The sequence below is a fragment of the Euleptes europaea genome, chromosome 2 (genome assembly GCF_029931775.1).
Source record: "Euleptes europaea isolate rEulEur1 chromosome 2, rEulEur1.hap1, whole genome shotgun sequence".
Lineage (NCBI taxonomy): Eukaryota > Metazoa > Chordata > Lepidosauria > Squamata > Sphaerodactylidae > Euleptes > Euleptes europaea.
Window position 1 is genome coordinate 61,451,593 of NC_079313.1, and position 23,534 is coordinate 61,475,126.

The following is a 23,534-nucleotide window of genomic DNA, read 5'->3' on the forward strand; positions in this document are numbered from 1 at the left end:
TGCAGCAGCATTACAACCTGATCCTAAATATTTTATTAAAAGGTCCCAGTAGGACTTAATCCCTAGTAAGTATGCCTAGGAATACAGCCCTACTTTCCTTTCTTCTTTGTATGTTTAGGGAGCTTGACAATCTCCAGCACCAAACGTTTGACTTATCGAGGTTTTTAATGAGCAAGTAGTAGTGGGCAATCTTTTAACTGATTTCTGCCATTTCAACTTATTTGACTCTAGTTTTATCTAAACCCAACTGTTTTCATTATTTTGCCCTCCATCTTTTATGACTGCTCTTTTTATTCTATGATGACATTTAAATTGATTTTTTATAAGACTGTATGCCACTTAGAAGTCATTTAAGTACCAAAACTGGCCTACAAGTCTTTTAAACAAATAAAATAACAATTCTTGAAATTTCAGCCAACACCTATGAGATGTAAGTGGAAGCTTCCAACAGTTAATATTGATCTAAAAAGTAGTGCCAAATTCTCTATTGTGCATATTGTCTAGGTTTCATCACATATGAAGAGAATGCATATTTACACCCCAATGTACTCCATATGCTTAACTGAGAAAATCTTGTTACTGTATTATAAAAAGGCCTCTCATGCTGGCAAACAAGGAGGCCAGCTTTCCTTCTGGTTTCTGACATATGTCTTCCTTTTTCTAAAATTCTGTATTATTAAAACAGAAAAAGTATACAGAAAAGCCAAAGCAATGCAGAATTACAGAAGTCAGAAATAAAACACTTGCTTGGATAACATATGCAGTTGATCTGTTTCACATGACTTAAAGCAAGGGTGTCAAAGATCAGGCCCAAGGGCTGGATCCGGCCCTCTGAGTGCTGTTATCCGGCCCATGAGCTGAACCAAGGCAGCCACCCGCCTCGCTCTCCCTGCTCTAGATTCTGGGCTGCAGGGACCTTCCAATCCATGCCACTTGCGGGTTGGGACCTCCACGTGGAGGTCCAAGCCTGCAGCCAGCAGGGATCTGAAGGTGGGGGCTCCAGCCCAGTGCTTGGATCGCCCTTCCCCCAAAGTTGAGTGCTGCTGGGGAGGGCAATGTACATGCTGGACTCCAGCCTAGCATTTGGATTGCACTCCCCTGCCGCACCCCAAAGTCAGGGGTAGTGGAGGAGGGCGATATATATGCTGGGCTCCAACCCAGCATGTAGATAGCCCTTCTCCACTACCCCAAAGTCTGGGGCTGCTAGAGGGTGATGTATGCGCTGGGCTTGCCAGCACAGGCTTGCTCCTGCTCCTGATTTAGGCTGGCAAGCCCATTGCGGGCTCTCCAGCCAAGGCAGCCACCATCCACCACCCCCGCTCCTGATCTGAGGTGGTGAGCCTGCTGTGGGCTGATTCTATAACCTTAGGCAGATGATGAGAGGGAAGGCATCTTGGACATCTTCTAGGCATGTAGTAGGAGTCACTGGGGGGTTTGTGGGGGGAGGTAGTTGTGAATTTCCTGCGTTGTGCAGGGGGTTGGACTAGATGTCCCTGGTGGTCCCTTCCAACTCCCTTCCAACCCAGCCCGACCAAATGACATTTTTGTCATATCTGGCCCTTGTAACAAATGAGTCCGGCAGCATGGACTTAAAGGATTCTAGCACTGTAGGAATAATGTCACTTCAATATCAGTTTAAAAAACAGAACAGAAATGTTGGTGCTGCCAATCCTCCACCCCTCTGTGAAAAACATGTTTTCCCTTCTCTTATTGCTCTGTGAAAGGCTCGGTCAAATAGGGACACATAACTAGACTACAGCAGCTCTTGACTAGGGTAAGCGGATACCTCTGCAGCTTGATTGGACTTAGCTGCTGCCCTGGCAGCTTTATGCACTAGCACCAGGAAAGGTAGCAGGACAGAGATCTCTGATAAGAAAGCGCTCTAACCTTTTATCTAGCGAAGTCATACAAGAAGGCATCCTGATCTGGGGTGGCAAGCCCCCTGCCGGCTGGCACACATGGCCCAGCCTGACCAAATGACATTTATGTCATATCCAGCCCTTGTAACAAATGAGTTTGACACCCCAGACTCAGAGGATTCTAGAACTGTAGGAATAATGTCACTTCAATATCAGATCTTGCAAACTGAGGACCGTGGCTTCCTTTATAGAGTCAATCCATCTCATGTTGGGTCTTTCTCTTTTCCTGCTGCCTTCAAGTTTTCCTAGTGCTATTGTCTTTTCCAGTGAGTCTAGGGAAAGTTCAGGCTTGATTTGATCTACAACCCAATGATTGGTCTTTTTGGTGGTCCATGGTATCTGCAAAACTCTCCTCCAAATGAATCATGGTTACTGGTAGCCTCTTCGAAGCAGTTTGAGCTTGCTTGGACACTATTCAGGTCAAGACCTGTAAGGGCACTTTCCCACATACTGAATAATGCACTTTCAATCCACTTTAATGATCATTTGCAGGTAGATGTCGCCGTTTCACACAGTAAAATCCAGCTGCAAAGTGCATTGAAAGTGCATTATTTAGGATGTGTGAAAGCACCCTAAATCACATGTTCTGCTTCCCCTAATTTGCAAGTGTGACAGTTTTCCATGCTAGCCAGGCTATGGAAGCAGGAAGATATTTCCCCCAACAATGAGCTTAATTCCCCCAAATTGGTTGTGGGTCTGGGTGAGTGTCTTGATCCCAAATTAGAGTCTAAACATGCCTAATAAGGGGAGTACATGTGGTAACACCCCACTAGCACAATCAAAACATACCATACACAGATACTTGGCTCACCTCCATAGACATCATCTGTGCATATAATAGTATCTCCTGCTTTTAATAGATGTACAATATTCAGTGTAGCTGCTAATCCAGAAGCAAACGCTAAGCCTGAAAGACAATAAAAAAATCCTAAATTAATGTTTTATTTAACATAAATAATTGCCCTCTATTTACAGCACATCCCATCAGTGTTCAAAGATTCAGGTTCTGCCACATGTATTTATTTTCAAAGGATAACTAGCTATGCAGATTTTCTAGATCAAGTTTATGCTGCCGCAACAGATGAAAAGAACAAACAGGAAAGAGAGAGATTAACCGAAGCACAGCAATGGGCCAGCTTTCCTCATATACCATCCATAAAAACAATTGGCAATATTGGATTTAACAAAAGCAGTATGACATTTTGACAGCACTAAAGGAAAGGCTACTTACTGACTGAGTTATTACTTTCTGGTGCTTATTAGCCCAAAAATTGTCACGCTTTTGAAGACCAGGCCTAGTTTACTTTTGCCCAGCATCATCTGGGGGAGCAGTTTTTCCTGGCTAACGTATAAATATGATATTTCTAAAGATAGTGAAGAGCCTCTATTTCTTCGTATTACAGAGGCAAAAGCAGGCAGCATTTGGGGCACACATTTTCATAGAGCCTGGCATTACGTTGGTGGCTGTGACTCAAAGTTGGTACAACATTAAGATTGGATTAGCAAACATATTATGTTGTATAGGTTGAGTATCCCTTATCCAGACTGCTTGGGACCAGAAGTGGTCCGTATTTTGGATCTTTCCATATTTTGGAATATCTGGAATATGCCAGTGGTAGTCTTCTCTTCCCCAGCAGGAAAGCTGGCTTCCGTTTTTTTTCTTCCCCACACTTTCCCATCCTCCTTCCTCTTTCTTGCCTCCTCTGTACCCTGTTCCAGGCAGCGCAGATCTGCCTGCAAGCCGTCTCAAAGGGTCTGGTTTTCGGGTCAGTCTGGATATCTGATGTCCGGATAAGGGATACTCAACCTGTATTAATTATAACATGACTGTAATAATAAACCCTATGGCCAATCAGAAACCCTATGGCCAATCAGAGTAACGAAGCCCCTCTGCCAGCATAATGCCCAAACAGAAACTGCAGATAAGAGTACCAATGTAAATTCTCATAAGAGAGGCCTCAGCATTTGCCCAATGACTTTGTCTCCCCCCAAGTTGAGCCCCAACCTGTGGGCAACACCAAGGAGGGGAGATATAGGAACCTGAAGAGCATCTCTAAATCTTTTTTTGGGAGGGGGACGGCCCATCACGTTGAACAAAACTATTAAAAGCATAGCACCCAAATCAGAATTATCCAGTGCTACTGCTTCTTTTCCAAATTGCCTCCAACCCAAAATATATAATCATTATTTTTCATAATATTGTCGAAGGCTTTCACGGTCAGAGTTCATTGGTTCTTGTAGGTTATTCGGGCTGTGTAACCGTGGTCTTGGAATTTTCTTTCCTGACGTTTCGCCAGCAACTGTGGCAGGCATCTTCAGAGTAGTAACACTGAAGGACAGTGTCCTTCAGTGTTACTACTCTGAAGATGCCTGCCACAGTTGCTGGCGAAACGTCAGGAAAGAAAATTCCAAGACCACGGTTACACAGCCCGAATAACCTACAAGAACCAATTATTTTTCATATTCAAAATATTGACAGCTTACAATACTTTGCGCCATCCAGTGCTGCCACAGCCTTTTCCAAGCAATCTCGAGTAGGATTTCCACAACGGCTGTACTCAAAACCCTAAGAGGGAGAGAGAAAAAGAAAATGGTTGATGGGATGCTTGTGGAAGAGGTGAAATATTAGCAGGGATGAGATTTATACTGTGCATTCATGGTCCCCACCCCCCAATACAAAATCTGCTATTGAGCACAGACTCCTAAAAACCTCTTCTCATTTTCCTTTTTAAAAAGCTAGTTATTAGATTTCACCATTATGGGGAAAAGTCAGGAAAATGTCTCCACACATTTCCGTTCCTTTTGTTTGTCTATATCATCACCCTCCTTACGCAAATATTCTATATTATACATAAAAACCTTGGACTTTTTGATTGACTGATACTGTTTTATTACAAATTTATGTTACTCTTGATTAGAAGTGTTCTATTTTTGGTCAAATGACAGTAAAATAAAGATTGATTGATACATAAAAACCTGAGTCATGGTATAATGCTAGCAAACTGAAAATGCTGTAAGCCAGTACAGTTGCTACTCCCTTGGGCTGGGAGTCTGGGCTTCTTAAAAAAATGGGTGTCATAGCAGAGTAGTGGAGCCCCAGCTTTGCATGCAGAAGGTCCCAGGTTCAATCCCTGGCATCTCCAGTTAAAAGAAGCAAGCAATAAGTGATGTGAAAGATCTCAGACTGATAGTCTGGAGGGCCACTGCCAGTCAGAGTAGACGGTAATGACCATCACAGACCTATGATCTGACTTGGTACAAGGCAGTTCAAGTATGTGTGTTTATTTACGACTGGACCAATTTTGCATAATAAATCAATGCTATGCAAATGTCAGGGTGTATAGTATTGCCCGAGGATTACACATGCACTCACAATGCTAACACAAAATTAATTGGTTTTGTCTAGACAGGCAACTAGACTGAATCCAAAGCATGATTAAAGGAGGAGTTTTCTCTTTTCTGTCCTGGCTTCAAGAAAGGTCCTGCCCAGGCTTACAAGCAGACTTTCAAGTCTGACAATAAATATGCCCTTCAGATGACCTGCATTTTCCTCATTTCAGGAACTTAAAACATTAGTAGAGTGATTCCAATGGGGGGCTAAAAAGGGGGCACACACCTAGAATGCAATTCCCATGCAGCACAAAACATGGAGGGAAAACGCTTGCAAGGGGAAAGGATGCGGAGAAGACACCATGGTACACAGCAAAGCTCCAGGCTGAGTCTCCAGTCTGCGTAAGCAAGCCTTAAGCCTCAGAGGCTGAGGGGAAGAATTATCCGTGCAGCCCTGGACTTTGCTTTTCAGCCTGCCACATGAACTGCTGGATCACTCAGCTTGAGGCAACTTGTCCGCAATTTAAGACACATGCTGCATGCCTGAGAGTTCAGGAAGAGAGCAGTACAGGTGTGGATTAGAAGTTAGCCTCTAGAAGGAACAAGGGGGTCTGGTTTTACAGAGGAACAGTACCACGGCACTGGTGGATATGAGATTCTTATGCGAGGGAGTCCATGTGTCCATGGTAGGAGAACCCATTGATAAGGCCCTCATGGAGAGCACATGGAAAAACTGTTACAAAGAGCTCAAGATACTAGCAGGAATTATAAGAGATCCAAAGAGAAGTGGCCAAAACTTTACAAAGAGAACATACATCTAATGTTTGTCCACCCAGAAAGAAAAATGTGTTGGTAAAATTACCAAAAGTTATCAGCAGTGGACAGACCCTATTGTTCCAAAAAATACAATACAAGCAAAAAGACTAGCTCTGTTGTCAGACTGCAGAACGACACGGTGTAGGTTTCTGGTTATCACATAAACCCAGCAAGGAGATTCTTTCAAGAGTCACAGCAGAAATTGAAGCTGTCATGTAGTAGTTAAGAGTGGTGGACTCTAATCTGGAGAACTGGGTTTGATTCCCCAGTCCTCCACATGAGCTGCGGATGCTAATCTGGTGAACCGGGTTGGCTTCCCCATTCATCCACATGCAGCCAGCTGGGTGACCTTGGGCTAGTCACAGCTCTCTTGGAGCTCTCTCAGCCCCACCTACCTCACAGGGTGTCTGTTGTGGGGAGGGGAAGGTGATTGTAAGACGGTTTGATTCTTCCTTAAGTGGTAAGAGAAAGTCAGCATATAAAAACCAGCTCTTCTAGTTGGTGTTGTTTATTTAATTAACTCGCCGTTTTTATTCTTCTCAAAGGGATTATAAATATACTTCATGAATTCCACATATCTTTTCTTACTTGGCAAAATACCTATATGCAGACAGTCAAGTGCTATCAGGAACCACATGCAGCAGCAACCACTTTCTTTAAAATTTTAGCACAACAAAGGAGGCAAGCCACTAGTTTAAACTTAACTTTGGCAACATGACCTGCTGAAACAAAATCTTTCAAAAGCAACTCTGTCTACCTTAACAACTCTTATTCATGCACATCTCTTCTTATATTGCTGAACAATTATACTCGTTGCTTTATAATATATTATTTGTATTTCTGGTTATACCGACTGGAATAACAGTGCATTCCTAAGAAGAGTTACTCCAGTCTAAAGCCATTCATTTCAATTCTCCTTAGGAATGCACTGTAAATGTGGCCTGTGCATTGGGATGAAGAGCATGCTTTACACTAGAACAGATCATTCTGTACAGAAATGTCTTGGAAGAACTGAGCTTGTACTTTGCTCCTGCCTGGCTTAATGCTTATCAGTTAACTAGTAAACCATTCTGATTTTTTAATTAAACATTGATCGCTCAGTTAAATTTCACAGCTTGTAAAACACTGGTACTCTTTTCTTTCAACCTGAAATAACAAACAAATAATACAGTACTTTGGAAAGCTGCCCACTTGCTTATGCAATTTCTATACAATGCTGTGTCATTAAAAGGACTAGGTACGTGGCAAAGCAGGTTTGTGTTGTGTAGTCCATTGGAATCTGAAGAGTTAAGTGTGAGTCAGCCTTACTTTGCTACCTTTCTGCCTTGGAGCCACCCACAACACTCAGAGCGATGATGATAATCCAGAAATTCACATTTGACTGGAAGTGTTGGCATGCACATATTTCATGACTAGGAGAGTTAAGTTTCCTGTTAGTCCCCCACTCCCACAACCCTCTAGATCTCTTTTAAAACAATTTCATTTAAGATGTCTATATTACCACAAATAAAATGGATGATTTGGTGACTGCTGAAAATATTCCAGATACAACCCATTAGCGTAATATCCAAACACTGGTCAATCCTATGCCACTTTGCATGACAGCAATAATTTGTAATCGGATGGTCTTGTTCCTGAAGGAAAATCCATCTGAAAATGGTTGCTTAAGAGCCCTGATAGTGCAATAGTCAATGATGTGCAGGTACTGGCAAGATTCCCTAAGAAAACGGATTCACGATGAGAGGCTTTCAAAAAAAATACACCTACTGGCTGTTTTTCGTAGAAGAATTAAACAATTTCTTCTCCCCATATTGTTGGCCACCAAGATTCACAGTGGGAATTTTACTGCAGACCTACCCATCTTCATGGAGAACACCAAACAGATGCAACTGAGTAAAACTCCCACAAATTAACCTAGAATCAAATCCTACCACGTGCAGGGTTAATTAATGGCAGGTCTACATAATTCAGTCAAGGGGACCTCATGCATGGTGGACGTTGCTCTCTGGCAAAATTTCTAGACTCAGAGAGAAATGGCAGGAAAACATCTTTCAGGTATTTCAAAGAGGTACTTCAAGAGGAGTATGAATAACCCAGATTTCTTTTTTCCTTCTGCAGTGACTAAAAACCTGTTGATCTAACTTTAATTACACCCACAACTGCTTGTGTGGAAGTGGATAACCTCCCCATATACCAATCCTCTTCTTAACAGAGTCTCCCTGAAAAGCAAGAGATGCCTGCTTTCAAGAGTGTTTCAGTTATCCAAACATGAATGTGTTTCAGGCAATTTCTCACTTCCTGGTTTCATAATATGCAGCAATATTTTTTTTCAACCTACAGACTTCCTGGGTTCGAGCAGCTATAACTTTTGTCAGCTTGATAATGTAAAATGATACGGGAAAATTAGCCAAAATGGGGGAAGTTACCAACTGTCTCATCTTTCTTGTTAAATGAGTATTATTAATATTTTCTTGCTGGCCTCTAACAATTCAATTTCGGCTATCTCTAAGAAACCCCTGATTTAGCCCATATAGGGTAATCCATTAGTGATTAGTTATCCCTCATAAAAATATACTAAAAGTCAATCCAATGTATACTTACCTAGGAGAGCGTCCCACTGAATACAGAGGGATTTACCTCTCAGTAAACATACATAAGATTCTGCTACAGATCTGGTGCTATTTTGATTCTAGGTTTTTCTTCAGTGTGTTTAAAAAAATAAAAGGGCATCATGAGGTCAAAAACAATCTCTCTTGTAATCTCATATTAATATCAGTGTTATGCTTTCAGAGGCTTTACAATTCTAATTAACGCAAAGCTGAAACTTTTATTCTCAAAAGACACACCCACGGGGCACTGCGTGTGCAGGAGCAGGCTGGCAGGGGAGTGGCAGGATGCAGATCGTACAGGGTAAGAAAGAAAAAGGGTGACATGAATGAATGGATGACGCGAGAAGAGGGTTAATGAAAGGAGGGATGGAATCAGCAGGCCGAAGAGGAGGCCGGGCAGTGACTGGGGTGGGGACCCCAGTGAAGAGGTTGCCACTACCAGGGCAGGGGTGATGGAGAAGGCTTGAGAGGGGATGGAGGCAGATCACAAAAGAGGAGCCGGGGAGGCCGCGGGAAGCGTAAGCATCGCGGGGAAATCGCGGACCGGAGGAAAGAAAAAGGGCCCCCGCTCTCCGTCCCCCCCCCCGCCCTTTAAACCCACACCCCGGCCCTAGCCCGCCTCCCCCCCCTCGCCACTCACGCAGTGCTCTCCCGGCGCGCGCTGCTTGAAGGTGGTCGAGAGGGAAATGGGGGGCACCACGGCCATGGAGTTCCATTGTTCGGGCTCCTGCCCCACGTGGATGGCCTGCGTCGCGAAGTGCTGGAAGGGAGGCAAGAAGCCGGGGCTCTTCTGCCCTGTCTTCTCCATCAGGCGCGGCGGCGGCAGCAGCAGCAGCAAACGGGTCCGCGGGGACACAGAGGCGCGAGGCGGCTGGAGCGGGGCGGGAGCGCCGGCGAGGCTGCTGATGCAAAGTCACCGCGCGTTGCTCACCCAGCGGCTCTGGCCGGGCAGGCGAGGGCAGCGGCCTTAAGGCGGGCAAGCTCCGCCCAGGCCCGCCGGCCGGCGCATCGCCGCCACGCTGCTCCGCAGTGGGTGGAGAGCAGGCGGCCCTATCCCGCCGGACGGAGGGCGACCGGAGGCCCTCCATTGGCCCAGCGCGGAGGAGTGTCGCGCCGAGCCCTGGGGGCGGCGAGGTCAAGGAGCCGGCGAGCGGACGCCCCCTCGGGTCAATCCTCGGATGAGGCGCGAGAGAAAACGCGCTGCGCCCAGACGGTCAAGGACCCGGCGGGTCAATAGCGGCCAGCGCCAGGAAACGGCCGCGGGGTCTGGGTCGATGGTTCCCCGGAGGTCAAGAGGGCTTTCTCGCTCCCTGCACGTGAGCTGAGGAGCAGAACTGCTGCGTTAGCCCTTGAGCCTCACCACTTCTAAACCAGACCGTTTGGGTTTAAGCAGGGCCGGTGCCAGGCATTGTTGCGCCATAGGCAAGGCTAACTACTCTCTCTCTCTCTCTCTCCCCCCCCCCGCATTGCTAACCAATTTTGAAAAGCAGATGTCTTGAAGAAAAAATAAAAGCACAAAATGTTTTTTTTAATATAAATTTTTCTTATTTTTTATAATTAAAAAACAAAATAAAAAACAAGTTATAATAAACATAAATCCAAATACAAAAGAAAACAAAAAATACAAAAAAGAGCACTTATACAACCATCAGAGTTACATTATATTATATAATTTGTAAAATATACAGTGCCCTAACATCCACCACCCTCCTTAACAGTGTATCCCACCACCACTGGACTTCCGGAGAAGTGTTTTGTCAGTATTTAAAATCACAAAATGTTTTATAAGATGTTATAATTAATTCTGTTTCATAGCACTGTTGTGGTACTTATCTTAAAATAAAAAATATAAATTGTCAGTTGCATTTTTTTCAAGAAACTAATTGGTTTAAATAGCCCTGTGGCGCAGAGTGGTAAGGTGCAGCACTGCAGTCCAAGCTTTGCTCAGGACCGGAGTTCGATCCCGACGGAAGTTGGTTTCAGGTAGCCGGCTCAAGGTTGACTCAGCCTTCCACCCTTCCGAGGTGGGTAAAATGAGTACCCAGCTTGCTGGGGGTAAAGGGAAGATGACTGGGGAAGGCACTGGCAAACCACCCCGTAAAACAAAGTCTGCTTAGGAAACATCGGGAGGTGACGTCACCCCATGGGTCAGGAATGACCCGGTGCTTGCACAGGGGACCTTTACCTTTTTAATTTGTTTAAAAACTGTGCCCCTCAGGCCAGTTCTGCGTCCCTCTGAGGTCTATGCCCTAGGCGACCACCTAGTTCGCCTAATGGTAGCACTGGCCTTGGGTTTAAGGTTCTTGGCACTCGCCCATTCTAAATACACGTGCAGCTTGTCCCTACGTGTGATTATTCCCAAGAATGCATACGCCTGACTTATTACTGATTTGAATAAAAATAAAGACTTCACAAAGTCAAGCTATTACACTCTCCCATGTAAAGTAAGCCAGTGGTCTGTTTTGTCCTGCCAGGTAGGACAAAACTAGCCTTTCCTTCACCAGGGGCCAAAATGCTCCTCATCCCATTTGACAGGGTGACATGTTGGACCACCTTAACAAATGATTGCTTGTACTCATTCTTGGTTGCAAGTAATTTACTGTACCATCCTAAACAGAGTGGTACCTTCTAAACCAATTGACTTCAATGGATTTTAAAGGGTGTAACTATGCTGGTAAGTGACTACCCCTACAACTGTATTAAGGGATCAGGGCTGGTAACATTTCACCCTGAAAGTGAGCTCCTGAAAGTATGCACCTAAAAGTGAGCTCTTATGAAAGCCTGTGTCAGAATACATTCATTAATGCCACAAGACTATTACTGTTTCAGCTGCATGCATTCTTAATCTTATAGTACTAATACAATACTATGGAAAATATACAATCCTTTTAAATTCCTGCTTTTATTACATAAAATACCATTAATTATAACTATATACTTACAAATTGTATAGTGCTTTAAGCATTCAAATATATCTCTTGATAATCTTGTCAGGTTTACAACCCTGTTTATCAGGATTGCTGGAGAATGTCACAGAAAATGTGATTGGAGTACAGATGTACCTTGCTTACATAGCCTCCTTTGTGTTGAATTGAACACCTCACCTTGATTTGAGCACACTTCAAAACAAATGGAATTTCAAGTCTTGTTGCATCTGTGCAGTTGTACCACTCATTATGGCGAGTGCCCAGATACCCAACAGCTGACACACATTCACTGTGATGGATTGCTTGTAGTACACATGCCCCAGGGCATGCATAATTTAAAATCAGCTATGTACTGTGCAATCTGACCTGGATAGCCCAGACTATCCCAATCTCATTCGATTTCAGCAGCTAAGCAGGGTCAACCCTGGTTAGTATTTGGATGGAGGATCACCAAGGAATTCCAGCCTCGCTACACAGAGACAGGCAATGGCACCCAACTCTGAAGTCTCTCGCCTTGAAAACCCTGTGGAGGTGGCCATAAATCAGCTGTGACTTGACAGCAAAAAAGGGTGGCAAGTAGGGTATATGCACTGCTTTGTCCCCATGCAGTGACATGAATCAGTTGATGCCATTCATTGTGCTGGTGCATGCTCAGAACGGAATTTTTTCCCAGGCAGCCGTGCAAGAACATGTAAATCCAAATAATATAAATTTATGTGCTCTTACTAGACTTAACAGCAGCCTTAGAAACAGTGGACCTGTAGACATATATGGAGGTACAATCAGGGATTAAGGGATGTACTTTGGATTGGTTCAAATCATTCCTTAGGGGCAGAACTCAGGTTACTGTTGGAGACATGTGGTGCGTGACCTCCCTTGTGGGACAAATCATTACTCTTCAGATAAATCATTTGTTGGTTTAGAATAGGGCGTAATTCATATGCTGACGACACCCAGCTATATATTTCTTGATCACCTGGTAGTACACTATAAACGATCTTTAGATAGATTTTCCCTCAAAAAGCATTTTATTTAAAAAACCAATTTAAATTTTAAAAAATCTATTTAAATTTTAAAAAATAATTTTCTGTGTTAAAGAATAATTTTCTGGTGAGGGATGGGAATGGGGAAAGCAATGCAAGAACACGTATAAGCAGATCAGTTTTTAACACTCTAAAACAACTGAATGTTTTTTCAGAGTTTGAGGGTCCTGCTTGAAATTTGCTATCATCTCAGGTTTTATTGTGACAAGCAGATGTTATCTCCATTGTAACATCGAATCGAGAGCTGAACTGAAGTATCGTCCAACAAATTATTCCTTCTCATTCACCGAATACATAAAATAGCACATATCCTTTTCAGCCAGAACTGAGTCCTAAAACATCTTACAGGAATGAAGACTAAATGCAAACAAATGCAAACAAAATTCAATACATGTTCCTTGTGGAGGGTATTCTCAGCTGAACAGGTTTCACCTCAGTCTCCCAGGCATATTAATGGCATTTGGAGCTGTGTGTGGGAGGTCTCAGCAGGTACTGGATCCAGACACAGTGGAGAGGTGCCTACGTCCTTCCGTTCTTCCCTCTAATGGCCCCACTGCTGGTACATGGCAGCTGGAGAAAAAGAGTATAGATCTAAGTGTGATGGAGGGATACATGGGACAGCAGCACATTTCCAGCACAGCATTTCTATGGGCACAAGAACTCATGAACTCTTGGGGGGCATTTTGGGCTTCTGTGGGAGGAATGAAGAAAATTACATTTTGTGGGCAGAAGTGCTTGTGCCTGCAGAACTGCTGCATTGGATCCAATCCATTGTTAGTTCCCAGTGTTAGAATAAAATAATATTTTTTTCATTTTCTTGCTTCTTACCCTATAAAATAACTTCAGGTTACATACTTTGTCTTAGTGTGCAAACAGCATACTGACAGAACCCTAAATCAAAATAAATGCTTATACCTGACAGTACTTGAGAGAATGTCATCTGCTTTAAGATCTGATTCTGCCATTCAAGAGTCTTGCCTTCTTTTGTTGGCAGTGCTTGTATGTTGCACAAGAGATCCAGTGTCTTGTGTAATTAGATCCAAATGTTCTTTCAGACCTTGGACTATAGTTTGCACTAACAAGAGAACACTAACATATTAAAGGTGCAATCCTGAGTGGGGGTGGTGATGGTTCCGCGGTGGCTGGAGGCGGCGGAGCTGCACCGCCTCCAGAGCGATTTGCTGCCAGCGAGGCAAGCTAAAAAAAGGTTTTAAAAGATTGCTCTGTAAAAGGGTTCCATAAGGCTGCACCATGAATTTTGCAGGCGTATCTTGATGCCTGGAAAATGGCGCATTTTAAGCCCGAAAGGGGTTAGGAATGCCCCCCAGGACACTAGCATGGGGAGATACGCCAGGGAAACGGTGGTGAACACATGAACACACATGAACACATGAAGCTGCCTTATAGTAAATCAGACCCTTGGTCCATCAAAGTCAGTATGGTCTACTCAGACTGGCAGCAGCTCTCCAGGGTCTTAGGTAGAGGTCTTGCACATCACCTACTTGCCTAGTCCCTTTAACTGGTGTGTGTGTGTTAAGTGCCGTCAAGTCGCTTCCGACTCATGGCGACCCTATGAACCTTCTAGTCTGAACCTTTAACTGGAGATGCCAGGAATTGAACATGGGACCTTCTGCATGCCAAGCAGATGCTTTCCCTCTGAGCCACGGGAGGCCGCAGTGTCCGAGAGCCATGCTGCCACCATGGTCCAGAGAGCCAGCGTAAGTCACTCTATGCTGGTGTACATGCCAGTTTGCATGGTGCAGGTGGCACAGACGCCGCTGCAGGGGTCACACCGGTAACTATGGGCATTTGCCCCCTCTTAGGAATGGGCTGCTTGAGTTGACCAGGTCTTAGAAGTAAGCCCAATTTTATTTAATGGTAATAATTACCAAGGAAGTGGGCCCATGTTTAATTGAGGCCCACAATTGCTGCTATTCATTGTTTTATGTCACATCTAGTCTGAACCTTAGTAGCAGTAATACTGGAATAATAAAGGCATGAACAGCAACTGATAGAATTGTCAGTGGAGTCCCCTCTCTACTCCAGACAATTGTAAATAAATGTGGGTTCTTTGCTTGCATTGTTGCCATCTAATTTAATTGCCATTAATAACACTGAGGAATCTGAAGACTTTGGAACGATGTTAATTATAATACCAATGCCTATGAATGTGGAAGCTTTTATAAATGTACTACATTCAGACTGGATGTATGTCTGTAATAAGCCTTGTAATGTTTAATCAATTACATTGATTACAGCCCATTCCTGAGCCCAGCAGCGCCCGGGGATGGTGTGGTTTGGGCGCTGCAGCAGCGCCTCCAAAGGGGTTTGGAGGCTACCACAAGAAGAAAAAAGGGGCATTTAACATTAAAAAAAGAAAAACAGGAGGGGAAAGCCCCATAGACTAAAGCGCTGCTGTGCCAGCAAAAACCTAGTGCAGCACCACTGAGGCGGAGGGGGGCATTCCCAGGCTGGAAGGGGTTAAGAAGCTGCCTACTGGCAGCTCCGCCCACCACAGTGGCCCCTGGGACAATGGCTCCATTGGGACACCAGTTTGGTGCCGCGCTAGTCCACAGAGCCTGCCTGAGCGCTCCCACGCCAGCTCCCATGCCACTTGCGCGCCACCTATGGACTTTCAGCCCCAGGGCTCAGGAATGAGCTGTTAGTGTTTCATCATGTAAAATTTCTTAGATTTACAGAGCAATCCAAACAGAATTTCACCCTTTTAAGTCCATTGAAGTCAATGAGTTTGCACAGTGCAACTCTGTTCAGTACTGCACTGTTAATTAAAAATGCAATTAATATACAGAGATTCCTTTAGTCACTGCATCCCTAATAGATAAAGGCAGCTCTAAAAGGAAAAAAAATCAAACAATAGCTATTAGGAAAACAGGTGACACACAGTTTAAGCTTTTCCTCCAAATAAGTCTCAGAGTTCAGTAGGATTTGTTTTCAATTTTCAGCACACACATTTAAGACTGGGGCTAATATACACAGAGGGAAATGTGGAGCAAAAATGCCTTGTTTTCAGTTAGAACAGTACAAGTAGGAACCCACAAGGATTTACAGGAGGCATCTTATTTCCTGCTCCCCCACTATTTCCTCTTTTGCTTTCCTGAAAGCCCCCATAGCCTCTCATTTTTTCTTACTTCCTTCCCCCCATCCCACCAACTGCCAACCTACATTTATCTGCCCCTTTGTCTTCAGGTTTCCCTCTTCCCTCCCCACAGCAGCCTCTGCTTAGAAAAACTATGGGCCAGTTGTATAGAGCTGGCCACTGGGCTAGGCCCACTTGCATGGTAGGGAACCCTCAAGGACTCCTTGGGTGGCACCTCACTTTCCCCTCTACCTCCACCCCACATTATTTCCTCTTTCCATTCTCCTGGCAACCCCCATCTCCTCTCACCTTTCCCTGCCTCATGCTCACTTTCTCATATACACCAGCCTACTTTTTAACTGCCTCCCATCTTCAGCTATATTTGTTATTTATTTACTTCATTTATACCCCACCTTCATTTATTCTCCACCAAAGCAGCTTATATTATTCTCTTCTCCATTTTATCCTCACAACAACCCTGTGAGGTAGGTTAGGCTGAAGAGTGTGTGACTGGCTCAAGGTCACCCGGCAAGCTCCCATGCACAAATGGGGATTCAAACCTGGATTTTCCAGATCCCAGACCAACACTTTAACCACTATACTACACCAACTTACATCTAAGCTTGAGGCTGTTGTCATGGGGCAGCATATTCCATAAATTAATTATGCTTTGTGTGATGAAGAACTATATATTTATCCTGCCCACTATGCCAACAGCACTCAAGGCTGCTTACTAACACACACACACACACACACACACACAATTACTTCATTTATACCCCTGTCTTTTTCCCCAATGGGGATCCAGAGTGGCTTACATCCTCCTCCTCTCTTCCGTTTTATCCTCACAACCTGTAATTTACCCAAGGTAATACAGCAAGCTTCCATAACAGAGTGGAGATTCAAACCTCGGCCTCCTAGATCTTTTTGTTTTCTTTATCTTGACTCTGCTTCCAAACAATCTCATTGGGTGACCCCAGTTCTAATACTATAGGGAAGGGAGGAAAAGTTCTCTCTCAATTTTCTCCACACCATGCATAATTTTATAAATGATACTCATATGCTTTGCCTTGATTTTCCCTCTTTGTAATCACTTCTGTTTCTCATCTGGTCAGTCTCCAGTCTATAGTTTTGTGCATTTAATGTTTGACAGCCATACCTCATCTTAGCATGAGTGTTATCATTATTTTGCCACATTCTTGCACATCATCAGCATCACCACCCCATACATAACACTGTTGGTTAGTCCAAGATTTAGCTAGCCCTCCAAAACTTAAGATGTCACACATCTTTATGTACCCCCATCGTCTCACGTTATAATTCCATGCCTGCCTCACTGAGTTCGTCAATAGCTCTCTGTGTGTGTAAAGTGCCGTCAAGTCGCAGCCAATAGTTACTTCAGACTAAATAGTGCAGCCACACAGTCTAACCCTACACAGAAATCCATGGGGTTCGATACACCTTCAGTATACACAAGAGCAGGCTATGCACATTTACTTACTTAGACTCAGTGGCCTCCCCCAATTTACTGAGAAGAGAATGACCATGATTTGACTGTTGTTCTGACAGCGTATCCTCTCTCCCTTTCCCCTCATAAACACTGTTGAAAATATGGTGCATCAAACACAGGACTCTAATCTGGAGAACTGGGTTTGATTCCCAACTCCTCCACTGGAGTGGTGGACGCTAATCTGGTGAACTAGATTTGTTTCCCCACTGCTACACACGAAGCCAGCTGGGTGACCTTGGGCTAGTCACCGTTCTCTCAGCCCCACCTACCTCACAGGGTGTCTGTTGTGGGGAAGGGAAGGAGATTGTAAGCCGGTTTGATTCTCCCTTAAGTAGTAGAGAAAGTCGGCATATAAAAACCAACTCTTCTTCTTCTGCACATGCTCCTTTTCAGACTGGCGGTCCCAATACCAGTCCTTCTTCCTAAGAAAGGCATCCCAATCTGCATTTTGGTATTTCTCCCTACACCATCGTCCATTCTACAATTGCACGATTTTGAGCGGCGGTACTAGGGCAACGGGTCCAGAGGGAACTTTAACAAACGACCGGAAAGCCTGCCACTGCTTGAATCCAGCCGGAGATCCCACCACGTGTAAACCCCTAGCCCTGATTTCCGCTCCCTACACTGTTGCAGAAGACCAACTTGAAGACCGCGCCTCAGGAAGGACGCTAACGCACCCTTTTCGCCTTTTACCCATAATGCCTCGCGAAAGTGCTGCCGCCCTGCTTTTAACATCGTGTCCCTCGGCAGTACCGGCCCACCTCTCTCCATACCGCCGCACGCCCTTCCGGTTGACCTCACCCCGCAAGATCCCCACCAAGCCTTTCGCCACCGGACAGCCCCATGAACGGGACCCGCGCGCGCCCCTTCCGCCGTCAGCGGACGGCCGTCTCGCGATAGCTCCCGCGATCTCGCCCTACGGAGCCCTGCGATCTCGCGAGACCCGCCGGACAAGATGGCGGCGCGGCGGAGCCGCTGAGGGGAGCGGCGGGCGGCAGCGGGGCGGGAAGGCGGCTCGGCTGGGCTCCGAGCCCCTGGACCTGCGGCGCGTCCCCGGATGAGGGGCCTGCGGACGGGCCGGGAGTCGCCGCCGCGGCTCTGAGCGCCCCCCCGCAGCGACCGCGGCTCCCCGGCTCCCCGTGGGGGGCCCCTCGCGCCCGGGGCCGCCGCTGGCGATGACCGGAGAGAAGCTGCGCTCGCTGCGCAGGGACCACAAGCCCAGCAAGGAGGACGGGGGCCTGCTGGCGCCCGGCGAGGAGGAAGCCGCGCCCGCGCCCGGCGGGGGAGGCGCCTTCAAGGGCGGCCGCGCGGGCAGCCACCGCATCTTCGCCAACCACCACCACCACCGGCTGCCGCTCAAGGGGGGGTCCGGGGGGGCGGCCCCCGCCGCCAGCCCCGAGCCGGACCAGTGCTCGGCGGCGCGCTTCCCCGTCCACGAGTGCGTCTTCAAGGGGGACGTGAGGCGCCTGTCGGCCTTGATCCGCACGCAGGGCATCGGCCAGAAGGACAGCCACGGTAAGCGGCCCAGCCTCAGGCGGCGCGGCGGAGCGGGGCGGCTCGCCTCGGCCCGGGCCCTCCGAGTCACCGCGCGGCGCGCCGGCCTTCCCCACCCGTTGGTGGGGTCGGCTGCCTCCGGCCCGTCCCCAGAGCTCAGGCCCGCCAGGCCCGGAGGGTGGAGCGCAGCGTCCGAGACGCTCCTCCGTCCCCCTGGAGGACTTGATCGCGGCCCGCCCGCTGACGGCGCCGCCATCGCTTCGCTCCCGCAGGACTGTGCGTCGCCTTTGAGACGCTGCTGCTCTTTTCCTCTTGGGGGCCAGGGCGCGTGGGTGGGTGCGGGTGTCAGTCGACACTGGCCTGGTAAAGGGGCTTTGGTGCAGGACAGCACGACTCTCGCCGGCCCCGGTAGGGGTGGTGTCACGCTGAGAAATGTTAATTGAACCAGGGCGAAACCCGCATGCCTGGCGTTCCTAGCAAACCTTTCCGAGACAACGGAGTCTTTTCGATTTCACGGGTTAGTCAGGGGAGAGCCTTGATGTGCCCAACGAGTCTATTTTTACTTTTACAGCAGCTGTGGAGGCCTCCGAATTTGATTGGAGCAGCTGCATTTGGGGAAAGGAGGAGGAAATTAACCCTTTCCCTCTGTGCTTCCCCCCCCCCCCCTTCAGTCTAAATTACAGTCTCCCATCTGCTGTTTGTCTTGTTGAAGAATTCACACAAGCGTCCCCTGGAAGAATGCTGGTTTGGATCTTGTACTTGCTTAGATTTTAGAAACATCTCCAGTGTTTATTCTGTGGAAGAATTTGGAGCAAAGGTTGCAATAGTTAACATACTTAACTAGGCTGTTTTCATGAATAGTAGTTAGTTATCATTCAATGCAGAGGTGAGGTATCCAGGAATTAGTCTTTCAATTAATAGTGGATTAGATCAGCATAACCTTTTCTCTGAGACAGTGTATTGGTCCGAAGTGCAGTGATGACCAATTCTTCCTGTGCCTCTAGTTCCTGTAAAAGGGATAAGGAATATGAGCCATCACTCAGTATGCTGAGGAAAATCTTAACCAGGAATCAAAAATTTCAGTCCTTATTCAACTATGGAAACGTTGCTTTTTCCATTCCAGAGTTTACATTGAGATGCCCGTTTGCAAATAGCATTCGTTTAGGAGATGATTCTTTAATTCTTGTTGAATTAATTGGGATTAAAAATGCATTAGACCAGACTGTGTGTATGTTTCTTTCCTCTGTCTACAGAAATGACCGTCCCTCATATATGAATTTGGACTTCCTTTTCCCCATTCAAACATCTGGAGATGTTTTTGGAAAGCAACTTAATTCTCCAGTATTTCTTCATTATTACTTATCCATTTTGGTTTTCCAGGGTGTCATGCTTTCAAGCCTTTCAACCACATCCATGAATTTTAATTACAGCTAGTTTTTTTTGTATACTATAAGATATGCTGTGGCTTTATAGTAATCCCTGCTAATTTTTTCAGCCTTCCCTAGTTGTGGCTTTTAATAAGCAATTGTTTTGAATCCCCATCATATTTTACATAGAATTTTACATAATAGTAGGACATTTAAAGTTGTAACTATTCAGTAGAGTTTTCAAACTGTCAACTTTTTCCCTGTTTTATGTAGCCCTTTATCATAAACCTTGCTAACTGCAAACTGGGTTGTGTATGATTGCCTGCAATCAATATCAATATCAAAACCTTTATTGGCATAAAATAAATAAATACAAAATATTGTCGAAGGCTTTCACGGTCAGAGATCATTGGTTCTTGTAGGTTATCCGGGCTGTGTAACCGTGGTCTTGGAATTTTCTTTCCTGACGTTTCGCCAGCAACTGTGGCAGGCATCTTCAGAGGATTAACACTGAAGGAGAGACACTGTCCTTCAGTGTTAATCCTCTGAAGATGCCTGCCACAGTTGCTGGCGAAACGTCAGGAAAGAAAATTCCAAGACCACGGTTACACAGCCCGGATAACCTACAAGAACCAATAAATAAATACATATTAGGATAATAGGAGATTGCCTGCAATCAAGGGATTTAGTAAGGTTCTTTCCAATATAAGTAACCAGTAATTTTGGTACAGTAACAGTTGCAAAACAATTGCATGAGTAACATTTTCTGTATCCATTTGGTTTAGTATGTGGCTAAACAATTATATGGTAAAGCTGTCATACAAAGGATATGATGCAAAGTCATTCTGAAGTTTCAAGGTATAAGCCCCATCATTGCAAATGTTTAAATTTTAGCTATAACATTTGCATATGTACAATCTCAAATCGTTTGTTGTTCCAAGCCCTGGTTGCTTCAATATAAGGTATATCTAGGCAGTGATATATAGGTGTGGTTGCTTTTTATCATCGCTTTATACACTTAAAATCTATGTCAAGAATTGTACAATGGCATATTTATAATTGCTCCTGTTCAAATAATAGTTGGTATTATCTTCTTGAGATAGCCAGTGGTCCTTTTGCACACAATGCCATTAACATCAAACACTGTGACCAGTTTGGTTAATATACTGCCATTTGATTAAGGTGATGATAACCAATTTAAACTTGACATGATTGCATTTTTATAATATAGAGATCAGCATTCTCACAAGCAAAGTCCCAACAAGTGACTCAGAACTGTAAGACTGAGTGTAAATAGGGTGCTTTTGTGCATAGGTTTGTTGTACATGAACTCATAGTTGTGCAAGCAAAACTTTATTTGGTGCTACTTTATTTTCCATATACATCTATTGAATGGGTGTGCGGAAATTCCTGGACTTTTAAGTGGGAGGAGTAAGGGAAAGAGTTGCGACTGTTGCCAGACAGATCCACAGTGGTATTAACACTGCTTTTCTTTTTGCTTCCTCAGTGATGGTAAACTAGGCATTGGATCTGCAATCCATTACTTTGGATCTGTTTTCTAAGTGTGAACCTGGAGCTTCATAGCAGAACAAAAACTCTGTGTTTAGGAACATCCAATCACAGTACCATGATACCTTAAGCAATAAAGTCTGAATTCAGACATCCAGAACAAACCTCAGCTTGTTTGTTACTGGCATTAATTTGATTAGTGGTTGTGCTTCCTCTCTCCTTCCACCACATGCATGGCTGTTGAGAACAGAAGTACTCAACTAAGTACAGTTAGGCATGATGTTTGAATGTTGGTACTTGGCTAAACTGATGTTTGTATCTTCATGCAAACTGGGACTCTAATCCAGGATTGAACCATGCACTATATCCTATTTCTGTGAAGAAGATGGGTATTCCAGTTTGTCCCGTATTCAGACATCACACCTAACTGGAGTTAAATGCTTGAGTCTTCACACAAGGGGAGGGGAAAAGAGGAAGAGAGCACACAAGGGCAGCCATTAACCAGGTTCGTTCTTGCTATGAATAAACTGAGGTGTGTTGCTGATGTCTGAATACAGTTCAAAATGGGTGATCCAGTATTCCTGTCCGCAGGAGGGGGCGGATCGCCAGTCTTAGATTCTTCTGACCTAGAGATCTGCCAGGACCCACAAAGGGCCAGACCAAATGATTCCGCAGGCCTTAAACGGCCCCCGGGCCTGACGTTCCCCACCCCTGACCTAGAAGGATATTGAATCTTCATGAGGGGAGCATGCAGGGCTTTCATTGCTTCTCAATAGTTGGTTGCCTTCTGTTGTCCTTTTGACTTGACGTGGTTACCCTTTTAACTTATCCCTCAAACCACTGTGACACTACCCACAGACTTGGTAGAAGGTAGCTTATTGTAGAAGGTAGCTTATTGCCTTGTCTTGCAGGAGGGAGAAAAAAGATGAGAAGGAAGTAGGGCAGGAACTGCACCAAAGCCTCAGAGGAAAACTGAAAGTTTAATTGAGAACTTAGCTTTCTCTAACCAGATAGCAAAAAATTAATGTACATGTGCTAAAATAGCATAGGGTGCATCAGCTTTCCCTCCTCTTTTTGCAGCCCCTGCATTTCAGTTGACAGGCACCAGGAGAAACAGAGCTGTACGGGCAACTTCTACAACACTGCTCTGTATTAAATAGGTCAGCACCGTAAGGGCTATGTGTAGAGTTCTGTTACTTAATTAAAGAAATGGTAGGTGATCAATGAGTTGATTAAATCTCATATATGTGCGCAGGAGTAAAACATTAGTTTTGAAGATGATGCACGTATGGATTATTTTTACAAAACAGGGAAGAATTTTTTTCTTGAGGTATAGACCTGTGTACAAGTAGTCAGAAAACTGTAGTTGGCTAACTGAGATTCTGCTGTGTAAAGGAATGTGCCTGCCATAGGTGAGTTTGTTTTTGCTTGTCACCAGCAGATGAATTATGGAAAGCAAAGCACATAGCAACTGGGGTCTGATTCAAATCACTCTGTGTACCTTAGGCCTCTGAAGTACTAAGATTATCATTGGTGAATGAACAGTCATGCCATTTATGTGCACCTCATAGAGAACAGTATTTATACTTTCAGAGATACCACAGTTAAATTTTGAGTGACATTCTAATTTGGAAGATGCCGAGAATTATAAAGCAAAATAAGATGCATTCCTAATGCTACAAAATGTTTCCTTGAGCCAATCCCTCTTATGCCCCCTTCTTATAAATGTCTTGATTTCAAGTAAAATACCCAATATGGAATATGGTTATAGAACAGTCTCCCCAAGGAGGTATGCATGGCCCCCTCACTGTCGATCTTAAGGAGACAGTTGAAAACAAGTTTTGTTTAAGACTGCATTTGACTTAGTTTTTATTTATTGGCAGTCCTAAGTGGAGTTTTTAAATTATAAGCCG

At 45.0% G+C, this 23,534-nt stretch overlaps 3 protein-coding genes across 4 annotated transcripts in view; 2 read left to right on the plus strand and 1 right to left on the minus strand.

Moving 5' to 3' along the window:
- CTH (cystathionine gamma-lyase) overlaps positions 1-9,482 on the minus strand; it is a 30,684-nt gene extending 21,202 nt beyond the window's left edge. The window contains exons 1-3 of the mRNA XM_056844296.1: positions 9,315-9,482; positions 4,404-4,485; positions 2,731-2,826 (exon numbers count right to left, since the gene is read on the minus strand). Coding sequence (XP_056700274.1) covers positions 2,731-2,826; positions 4,404-4,485; positions 9,315-9,482 — 346 coding nt within the window. The remainder of the gene's footprint in view (positions 1-2,730; positions 2,827-4,403; positions 4,486-9,314) is intronic.
- LRRC40 (leucine rich repeat containing 40) overlaps positions 1-23,534 on the plus strand; it is a 130,462-nt gene that overhangs the window by 16,024 nt on the left and 90,904 nt on the right. The window lies entirely within an intron of this gene.
- Positions 18,388-23,534, plus strand: part of ANKRD13C (ankyrin repeat domain 13C) — a 31,524-nt gene continuing 26,377 nt past the window's right edge. For both annotated transcript variants that reach the window (XM_056844288.1, XM_056844289.1), the window contains exon 1: positions 18,388-18,766. In XM_056844288.1, coding sequence (XP_056700266.1) covers positions 18,427-18,766 — 340 coding nt within the window. In that variant the 5' untranslated portion in view covers positions 18,388-18,426. The remainder of the gene's footprint in view (positions 18,767-23,534) is intronic.